The 11,407-nt window shown below is 43.9% G+C and overlaps 1 protein-coding gene across 1 annotated transcript in view; it reads right to left on the minus strand.

Moving 5' to 3' along the window:
* Positions 1–11,129, minus strand: part of TMEM231 (transmembrane protein 231) — a 226,546-nt gene extending 215,417 nt beyond the window's left edge. The window contains exons 1-3 of the mRNA XM_085637883.1: positions 10,723–11,129; positions 10,481–10,647; positions 6,195–6,323 (exon numbers count right to left, since the gene is read on the minus strand). Coding sequence (XP_085494009.1) covers positions 6,195–6,323; positions 10,481–10,647; positions 10,723–10,861 — 435 coding nt within the window. The 5' untranslated portion in view covers positions 10,862–11,129. The remainder of the gene's footprint in view (positions 1–6,194; positions 6,324–10,480; positions 10,648–10,722) is intronic.
* Between the last annotated feature and the right edge of the window lie 278 nt (positions 11,130–11,407).

An 11,407-nucleotide genomic window follows, 5' to 3' on the forward strand; every position in this document is an offset into this window, starting at 1 on the left:
GGCTGCAGTGATTTACATGGGGGAAGCCTAATTGTTTTGTTTCGGTCACTAGGTTACATGCGGTGAGAGTTATTTAGCGAGCCACCGCCTGGAGAGAAAAACACCCATAAGGCAATTGGTGACGACACCCAGGTGGTGTTTTTCCCCATTAAAGTAAGGGGTGTTTGTCCCAAAGGGTTCCTAAGCCCTATATTACCAGAAGCTGCTGGTTATTACTCAGGGTTTGAAGCCCTTCATAATGTCCCTTTCTCAGGGTTGGCCTACCATGGAAGGCTTTGAGGGTTCTGAGGACTAATGGGAAGCGGAAGATATTACATACCGCCCAACTGACAATCATTTTTGCCAAGTGATGGACACTTCCATCTACAAGGCTGTCTCACAAGTGGCAGCCCCCCTGGAGAAGAAAATCTTAGCTCTTGTTATGTTATAGGGGTATTTGTTAAGCGCGCGGCTACTCCATGGAGTGTCCCGGCGCTATCCTGACCCCAGGACAGAAAAGATGAAGAGCAGCCGCTAACAGCCAACAAGACTGCACTATTGTTGGAAAAGCCAGGTCTTTAAGCTTCGCCTAAAGCTGAGGAGATCACATTCTTGTCTGAGGGAAAAAGGGAGACTATTCCATAACTTTGCTGCTACTACTTGAAAGGAGCGGCCTCCTATGTAAGAGCGGCAAAATTTAGGCACAATTGTCAGCTGCTGAGATGATGATCGCAGTGTTCTGAGTGGTTTGTATTTTATTCCTAATATACGGGGCTCCAATATTGTTGAGGGCCTAAAAAGTTAGGACCAAAGATTTAAAACGGATCCTTTGTCTCACTGGTAACCAGTGCAAGGTACTGAGATGAGGAGACATGTGGGTCCAACCAAAAGCACGGACCTTGCTGACGCATTTTGTACTACCTGCAAGCGGTTCAGTAGGTAGTTCGGAAGACCCAGGTACAACACATTTACGTAGTCCAACCTTGATATAATCAAGGTCTGGACCACGGTTTTCCTATGCGGAATAGGGAGCAGAGGGAGGAAATTCCTCATCATTTTTAAAAGCCCAGAAACCCCTCTCTCAGAGGGAAGACTCTTCCAGGCCTTTGTCCCCCCCACCCCCCCTCAGGGCAGCCAGCTACCCCTATTACTACCTCAGACAATCTTGCGGATGATCCGGGGGTCGACAGACGCTTGCTCACACCTAAAGAAGGCATTTATAGAACCCTAACCTGGGCAAGACCCTCAGGTTCTGGGCGCTTCAGGCGACACCCCTACCCCACTCCAACTGACCCTGGGGATGGGGACCATTCCAGGTCTTGGTGCCCTACCAGTAATTCACCGACTACCTCAGGTGTATTACAGCCCCAGGAGGTGGACTTGCTGGACCCAGATTACCTTTTCCACCCACGCCCAGCGGAGTGGTTCCCAGCTCCCAAGGTGGCCACCTACATGGCAAGCAGGCTGTGTGGACCCCTTGATAAGGAGGTGAGGGGATGCCTCAAGGCAAAGTACCCTAGTCCATCTTTAGAGGGGAAAGTGGCCCCCACACCAGAACCTGATGCGAAGATGATCACTTTCCTAGCTGAATTTATCTGTGATCACAAGAAGGGCATTGTTAGATCGTGGAGCTCATGCAAAGATAAAACTTCTTAATGTAGCATGGCCCCTAGCAAAGATCATGGACAAGTCGGGGGATGCGAATTTCTCCAAACGCCTTGTCTGGATGGGTTCAAGGAGCGATTATTCTTCTTGGAGACGCGAACTGTGCGATCTCCACAGAGTGGCGCAAAACGCTCCTGATCAACGTCGATCCCAAGTTGGGGAAACTCTCCACCTGCTCTACATAAAACCCAGACCTCTATTAGGATAATTTTCAGCCCCTGTGTTTTTGCCACAGCCGGTCGAGGTAGGGAGCGCTCAACCAGCAGTTCCTTCTATCAAGCCTCCACAGGTGGTGACTCAAGTCGAGGTCAATGGCAGGACTTCAGTAAATTCAGAAGCTTCGATCCCACCAAACCCTAATCCCGGCGTCGGGTGGCAGAGGCAGCTCCAGGGGAAACGGTAGCTTCAGCAATACAGAAGTTGAGAGTACAGGACTCGGTGGGGCTCCTAGTTGGGGGTCGTCTGGCCTCTTTTGTACTGAACTGCAAAATCTCTCCTTGGATGTGCGGGTTCTTCAAACAGTAAGAGGTTTTCGGATAGAGTTTTACGGGTCTCAGATGCAAGTCCACAGTCCCAGACCTTTAACTTTGAGGGAGCAAAGAACCCTGGTGGACCAAGAAGTAACCAGTCTCTTAGAGAAAGGTGTGATAGTCCGCACAACGGCCTATCCAAATGGGTTCCTCAGCAACATTTTCCTGGTGGAAAAAAAGGATGGCGATCAACGCCCGGTTATCAACTTGAAGGAGTTCAACAAATGGCTCCTATACCGGCACTTCAAGATGGAAGGGATCCATCTTCTGAGATCTAAAAAAGCGTACTTAACAGTCCCTAGCATTCCGCCTCACAGGCACTTCCTGCAATTCCGCTGGGGCTCTCAGGTGTTCGAATTTGCATCCCTGCCTTTCGGTCTCTCATCGGCCCCTTAGTACTTCACCAAGATGATGAGGCCAGTGGTTAAACATTTGCAGGTGCAAGGGGTGCGTCTGATCATCTATCTCGACAACATTCTGATCCTGAATCAATTCCCCGAGCGTCTCTGCTTATACTTACAGGTGGCTGTCGAACTCTGGAATCTTCTGGCTTTGTGATCAACAAGGAGAAATCTGCTCTTCTCCCAGCCCAGACCTTGCAATTTCTGGGATTTTTGATAGATTTTAATGTCTAAGATTAACTATCTACTACATACAAATAATCTTGTGATACTGGAAAGAACCAGAGTAGACCTTGAATGCCAGTTTCATCATCGCACTTAAAAGCAAAAAAATTACAGCAAATTCCCAGAAGATACAAGTCAATACATTTGCATAATATTTAGCCTGAGTCGGTCTTGCGTCTCCACAGAGAGCTGGTGACAAGCATTGTATTGGCAATTATGAAGGGCCTTGTCAGGTTCAATGCAGGATATGGTGGTTAAAATTAACGGTTTTAAAAGCAAGACTACCCACCACCGCCTCCTTAAATAGCCACTTATGGTTATCTTGCAATCATGTTTGAATATCAATTTGTCTTATATTGGTAGTAGAGCAAATGTTGAGAAGAGGTTCTGTCCCTGCCCAAATGTACTGTGAGTCAGACCCTCTGACTTGAGCTAGGTCTTCAATCAAATAAAGTTCTCTGGATGGCTATGTCTGAATGATGTTCTTTCTGTGGAAGAAGCAATGTTTCTGTGAACTCTGGAATAATACCCCTTTTTGAGGTCAGATAAATTGTACGTTTTTGCATGCTTTGTCAGTAAAGAAATGGAAATAGCATCACCTGATGCCGTTTATCACATAATGTTGTTGAGACAAAAACAAAGTGATGGTAAAGGCCCTTTCTATGTCGTGGACTGATAATCAGCATTAGGTTATGGTGTCATTTCTCACTTAATCATCCCTGACACTTTGCATAGGTGTCTCTTGTTACACGTGTAACTGGGATTCTACAAAGCTAACAAACCAAATAGGGGGGAGTCGACGGAAATAAAGGCAGGTCTGATTATGAAAGACTAGTTGCACCGAGTTTTTTTAGCTAACAGAGTTTAACAAATTGCTGCTCTTGAACTTGTGTTTCTTTAAATTCGAGTGTGAATGCTTAACCAATCAATTAGTTCTTACAAGAACAAAAGTACAATGACAGTTAGATCTGTGTTGCTGATGTTAGTGTTCGTTTAATGTAAATACTTGTGATGTGAACTTAATTATTTGCATTATCAAGTCAAATAGAAAAGCGAGGGGTCGGGGGGAAGGCGGGGGGACAGTTGGGGAGGAAATGTTAGATCATCATACTGAATGAATGTACCTTGCAACTGATACTGCGTAGTAAGGTGGAACTTATCACGAGATAAGGGGTATAAACAGAATGCCAGCTACTCAACTAGGAATAGCACCTTGAACTGTTAACCGGAAACATTTATGAACAGGATAAGAAATGAGTGTGTATTGCTGATACTTAAATGCAAATAAAATATGTTTAAAAAAAAAACCAAGTCAAATAGAAAATAAAGTTACGTTTTGGAATATCTTGATATGCAGATGCATGTCATTTAGTATACAGGTCTGTTTGCATGCCTATGTGTTTAATGAGGAGGCAAACAGAAAGGTTAAGGAGGGAGGGGTATCTTTTCCAAATGCTGTGGGGCTTACATCTTGGGTAGCAGCAGAATACAGGAGAAAACAACCAACCTTGCAAGAGTACATACATTAGGTTTCTGAATGCCTAAGGGATACGGCTGGAGGATTTTGGAAAGGAACATGGAGCATTGGATTTGGGATAGAAGTGAAATGTGCCCTCTTGGAGGGCCATTTCTTCCATTTGATGGGGCTCTGCTGCATTTGCTTTATCTGGCAGTTGATTAACAAAGGTGTCTTTAAGAGAGCCTTACGCTCTTTTAATGCTCTGTTTTATGGGTATGGAGTCTTAGTTTTTCAAACTGTTGACACTTGGAAGCCAAAACCTACAATCAGTAAAGTAGGAAAACAATATATTTTGAAGAAGCCAAGAATTATGTATGTAGAAATTTAAATGTGGGAAAGTATTAGAATAAATACAGTGCAGTGGAGAACCCGAGAGTGGGTGGGTCCACTGCACTCATGCTTCACGGACATAGCAGAATATTCCCTTAAACAATTCAAGATAGTGGCACTGTTCTTAGGGGGATCCACACAGGTAAAAAAATCAATAGGCCTATCCAGAATCGATGATAAGCATCCCATAACATCACAGGTGGTTAATAAACCTTAGGGTTTACGTAGATGGCAAGCTGACCGTGTCAAATTACATTTCCTTGGTAATTAATGGTCACATCTTCTTGGAGTCCCAAGAACAGCCTCTTCTGCTCACCTGCTGCTGTATCTAAAGGGCTAGGAAAGCCACTGAGAATGGATCTGAACAGAAGAGAAAGAGCTCCTCCTGCTGCACGCAACTTGGTTTGAGTGGCAAGAGCATCGTAGATCAGTGTTCCAATGCATATCTCCATGTCATCTGGAGTGGAGCACAAGAAAACAGTAGTCGATGGAGGTTGGAGGGAGAGGGTGGAAGTGGAGCCAACGGCGTCAGGACACCTGTGCTGGGTGGGGCATCTCCCTCTGAAATTGTCACTGCATCCAAACTGGTTAACTGAGTAGGAGTCTGCCCAAAACGTGGTGCAAGAAGCTTGCTGTACACAGAGCAGGGGAATGAGAGTTCTTCCTCCTGTCCCTCTGGGAAGAATAAGGAGACATATCTCAAAAACCCAGGCATGGGTGCATGCCTGCTCCATTTGCTAGATTCTGGGGCACCCTTGGGCCCCATTTCACCCATGTGGCAGCCATCTTAAATAGAGTATAATCACTGATATATTGGCAGAGTAGCTAAAAAAAGGTAAGGAAGGAGTTCTAGAAGCCGCAAGATAACTGAGATCACAAGGGGCTAAAAAAAGCCATCTTGCTGATAGTTATGTTATGACGAATTCACAGCAGGAGCGCCTCCGAGCTTGCTTACTGTGATGCATGCGCATCTTAATTCTGAGAGCAGTTCAAAGGTGATCAAGGCCACTCACGCCAAAATACAAGAGCTATCTAATAGAATGGTGTAGTTTAAAGGATTCCTGGTGAAGGCGAAAGCGGGCTCTCTTTAGAATAGTGTGGCTGACATAACAACTCTTCATGTGATGCAGAGCATGTTAAAGTCTGTCCGGAAACGAGTGAGAGTACGGAGACCAAGACAGAAAAGATGGACAAACTGTGAACATGGGATGTGACAAACTTTTTCTGATCAAAGATAGATTTGCTTCCCAGCGGTTGTGGGGGAAGCCAAATGAAATGTGCCCATTGTAGGTCAAGGAAAGCCAAACATGTCAGACTTTCTGGGGGCCACTTGTGTACATGTTCCCATATGTATGCAAATGTAGCTTAAGTGGATGTCCTGCACATTTGAGAGGGATCTGGTTGCCCAGGACCTATGCTGCACAACTTCGCTCTAACAACATTAAATCCGATAATGGCTGGGAGATGAGAAAACTGCAATGAATGCAGTCAGAGGTGAGGCTAACAACACTTGTAATTATTAAAAGAAGCACTTCAGGTACTCACATACAGTTGATACGAGAAAGTCAAAATAAGCTGCACACTCTGAATTGCTTCTGTAGATTGCACAGGTAGCTCCAGTTTCAGGTTTAACTGGTCCTTCTTACCATCCTGATTATTGTCATCTTCCCTAGCCTAAGAGGAGAAACAGGACTTTTTAGATTTGCTACTTTGGGCTCGTACCAACAGATGACAACTGTAACTTATACAATCTTATGGCTGTGTTCATAGAAAACCCCTATGTACATCTGCAAATAAGGCAACACAGTGTTATACAAATATTTCAGTGTGTTTTGAGGCAATCAAAAAAAGAACAGGAAAGACATGCATACATAATTCAGATTAGATGATCTTGACTCAACAAGAACAAAATGTAATTATTCAAAATGAGAGAGAAATACTATAAATCAACAACAAAAAAGAAGATCATCCCACATTCTTCTATTGTCAAGTTTAGTGCCAGGATTTAACACAAATAAGTCTTTAGGTAGATAGTGTGCCAAAAATAAAAGCAACTGTTTGCCTTCAATTCCAGATCCTGATAAACAGAATAAGAATTTGCAGAACGGTATGGGAGTAAATGCGCTTATGACAGTTAAAAAGCCACGACTTTGGTTTTTTTTCCACCTTTGTAACAATAGAATTAGGGGCAGAGCAGAGGGCATTTCAGGGAGAGTAACCCTGCAGAAGTAGGCAAACAATCAAACTAATATTTTGTACTTATTCATAATTCCAGCTCATAGTTTCCCACCCGTGAAAGGTATATATTTTGCTCCTGTAAAAGGCAGGAGTGTATTTCCTGATGGAAAATCAGACATCAAACCCCATATTTAACAGTGGGCTGGGGGAGGGGGCTTATTCACAAACTAGGGGCTGATCTCATTTTACCATAGTAGAGTCCACCGATGATGTGGGAAAATCAGTATAACTGAATTTCCACCACTGAAATATTTAGGTTTGGGGCAGGACAGGAAGCATTTCACACTGGATGGCGATGCAGATGTATGTACGCACTCACAAACTCATGTGTTTGTGGTTATTCACATCCCTTTAGCAGAGTCCCACTCTCAAAAAGTGTACACTTTTACTAAAAGCAGGAATAAATACATTTCTATGGAGGAATGAAAAGGTCACACCCAAATATTTATTGGGTGTCTAAGGGAAGTCTTTTCTCCATAATTAAAATCTTTCCTCTTATGGAATAGGGTTTATTGTGCAAATGCAGAATTGCCCCGCAAGGAGAGGAAAGATGCACAAGTACATTTTGCAACTGGTGGTAAATCCTTGAAAGCTATACCTGCTTATGGTATCCAAGACTACTCTTGGGATTCTCTGTGAATCCCACTTAAGTATGAGCTAAATAAAATTTTAAAAATGGGAGAACATCTAATGGCATTCATTTTTTACATCTAAAACCCTGTCTATTCCAACTAGACCAAGTTTATAAAGCCTGCACTGCACATTAGTCACCCCCTCCATCCAACTTCTGTAAGCGTTCAATCCAGTCACCTGCAGGATCCTGAAAAATCAAGATTAACAATTTAAAACATGCATGACGGCGGCCCATGGCTTGGCACACATTTATCTCGCTATACTATTCCTCTTGTCATTTGTCCAACAACTAAAAGGCTTGCGTAGATGTGGTTGGCCTCAGGAAGCTGATAGCACAGTACAAGTTAGGCAAAGCAAACCCTTCAGCCAGGCCAAGGGCTCATGAAGGAATGGTATAACCAGAAAGTGATGCTAAATAGTTAGCAGGAAGGTAAAGCGGTATTGGTGCTAAACTTCATTTGTCCAGGTGCTTTGGAATATAGGTGGGACGGGTCATAGAAGGTAGTGAACAAATTGCGTGATTTGAACTACTAGGTGGACAAAGGTCCAACATGGAAATTCCAGAGGGCATACCATATGAACCGGTACAAGCGGTACCTCCGGAGAGATTACAGTGTGAACACTATGACTATTGCAGAGAAATTTGAGAAGGATGGGGGGTTTCTTCCTGACTTACTACTTAGTGACACAAGGGATGGATCTGTGGAAACAGAACAGCATGCACCCCAAGTTAATGACTGGAAAAAATGTAGATAGGTTTTGATTCAATTCTCCCAGCTGTTCTCACTGACTCCAAGTTTGACATCTGTCCGTGTTCCTGAGATTGACAAAGAAGATTGTCTTTCTGTGAAAACCAAGACTTATAGCATATCGGACCGGATCCAGACATGTAGCAAGGAAGAGGTGGCCAAGATGTTGGAATTGTGATTTCTCATAACCCTCAGGACTGTCCAGTAGTGCTGGTGCCCAGGCAAAGTTCTACAAATTTGTACATTTATGTGGACTATAGAGGTCTAAACAAAGTAACCAGGAGCGATGCACATCCAATGCCCAGAGCTTGTGGCTAGGTGCTGCAAAATATTTGAGCACCATTGATCTGACAAGGGAATACTGGCAGAAAGCTTTATCCCCTAGTGCCAAGGATAAGACCGCAGGCCTGATGTATCAAAGGGTTTACCCATTCTGTGTCTATGGGAAAATGTGTTTGTACATATGGCCCTGCGTTGTCTATGCAAAATGGGTTTTCTATATCAAAGTAATGCCTGTTAGGTTGACAAATGCACATGCCACTTTCCAGCGCCCGATGAGCCATGGTCTATCAGGCCTAGAAGAGTTTAGAATGACCAACCTGAAAGGCACTGATGTATTAAGCAATTAATGAAAGTAATATTTGAAACATTTAGAACAGGTGTTGGTCAGATTTCAGGAGTAGAAACTGACCATCAGGGCAGACAAGTGTCAGGTGGGACAGTCCACTGAGTCTACCTTGGGAATCTGGTGAGAAATGGGGGTAATCACCCCTCAGCCTGTCCTAGAGTGGAAGGTGCCCACAACACAGACTGAAGGGGCAGCCTACTTAGAACGTATGGGTTACTATAGATACTTTACAGCTAACAACGAGAGCAAGATGGCTATAGCATCCAAGAAACCACCCAGGAAGGTCAATGAACTAATAATTGCCTGAAGGTTTTTGTGGAACTTAAGAAGGCCCTAAGCAGTGCACCTATACTGAGGACCCCTGACTAGTCAACCCTTCACTGTACAAACTGACGTCTCAAGACTTAACTTGATGACAAGTGCAGGGAGCATTCTGTGATCTTTATTAGTCATAGGTTACTACCCAGAGACAGACCTAGAGAAGGAGTGCTTTGCTATAAATGTTGGTTTTGAGAAGGTTCCAGCCTTTATCTATTTGGTACTACATTTGTGGTTCAAACAGCTCACAGCCACTCAAGTGGCTTAAGGATATCAAGTACACCACAGTGATACAACTAAATATCCTAGAAATTGCGTTATGCATATACAGCCATGCCGAGTGCTACGTATCTCGTGATAGAATAACGCAATATAGGTTATGTCACTGCATCCCCACCAGACTTGCATTCTGTCACACAAACGGGTGGCACTTGGCAGGGCTGCAATCACCTGAGCAGAAAAATTGCCCAAAGGACATAGGTGCTGAGTGAGGGTAATGGCATGATTACATTAAGACTTGTTCTGCTAGCACTATTGACATAGTGATTTGGCTAACGACCCTGCTCTTCCTTGCAGGGTAATAATAGCAGTACTTTCTACGACCTATGTCCCGGACGCTTCAATCTATTTTTCCAATATAAATTAACTTCTAACTTCTTTGCTTACTGTATCGGTTTGAGTTGACGAGAATCATGGATATTTGTTATGAATAACCTTACAATTTCACTGTAAAATGCCTGGCCTGGTGCAGCCATTTAACAACATTACGCATTCTGTGAATTGTAGTTTTGTTTCACTTCATTTGTGCTATTAACGTAGCAGATTACAATTATTTGGCAGATAATAAATGTATAGCTTTACATTTTGCAATAACAAAACTAAACAGAAGAGTTTACACTAACTGAAATTCTATGTGTCTTGTGCTTGTCCCACTGTGAGCGCCCATGAGCAGAGCATGCTGGGAGAAAGGCAAGCCCAAGCTGGCCAACACAATCACAATCTGCGTGACTGACACCTACCTTTATTCTGTCCTGGCTCTATAGCCGAGATCACTTTGCACTCAAGGATGATTTATGACCATTTCTAAGGCATTACACGGTGCTGATTTGTTAATTTGTGATACTTATTTTATTTCTTGGGCATAACTACTTTGTTCCATTTGCGATAGTGTGTCACTCAAACAGCATCAAATGTCACACATAAGCACACCGAAAACATGGAAATATAACATAGGCATATTGAAAACTTGGTAGCTGAAAACTTACAGAAACTAGCGGAAATCTCAGGTTGTCTCCCAGTAAATTGTTGAACGCTGAAAAAGTGCTCCAACCAACATAACTTCCAGTGGTGCTCGTCAATGCCATCAACAAAATGTCGTAGTTGAAGTTGACATTAGGTTGTTCCTCGTAGGTGCTCTGTTTCAGCCAAAAACCTAAAATGGATCAACATTTATCAACACCTGAAGAGTGGCCGGGGCAAAGAGAAAATTTAACAAGTAGATACTCACCTTGGCTTCTGTAAGCCACTAACAAGGGGGGTATGTATGTCAGAGCGAGGACCACCAGCAGGAAAACAGTGGCTTTGGAGCATACACTGCTTCTGTATTTCACGAGCAGTGGGTGGGAGTAAACCTCATATAAGGCCATTGCCCGGTCTTTACGTTTGTAGTTAAACGGACAACTTGCAGAGCTGAAAAGAGTTCACTCCAGGGCACCAGAAACATGCGTATCGTCAAGTTGTCGCCGTGGCTCGCTCCTGGGTTATGTATCGTTCCTGCTAAAAAGCATGTACATACACCCTTTGACTGTTAGCCAGTCAGACAGCTTTAGCGCTCATTTAACAGACGATACTGGCCAGTTCCCATAGAGAAGCAATCCATAGCAACGGAGTTTACATCACGTGACGAGCACGTCAAGTGACGCTCTTAAAATGTACGTTCAGCGCAGTGCAGCGGGAAAGTACGAACATAACTAGTTCTCATTCGAGGCATAAACCTTAGTAGCGACGAAGTATCACGTGACAAGCACGCCAAGTGACGTTTCACATCTGTGCGTCAGGAGGGAGTCAGGCAGGCAGAGCGGGTAGTGTTGCTCGAGGCGGAGCTGTTTGCATCAGCTCTTTGTTTACACACAGGTAAGATGAGGTGCCGCTGTTTAGTTAAACCCCTTCGGTGCCGTCGCTGTTGTGCCGAG

This window comes from Triturus cristatus, chromosome 12 (genome assembly GCF_964204655.1).
Source record: "Triturus cristatus chromosome 12, aTriCri1.1, whole genome shotgun sequence".
Lineage (NCBI taxonomy): Eukaryota > Metazoa > Chordata > Amphibia > Caudata > Salamandridae > Triturus > Triturus cristatus.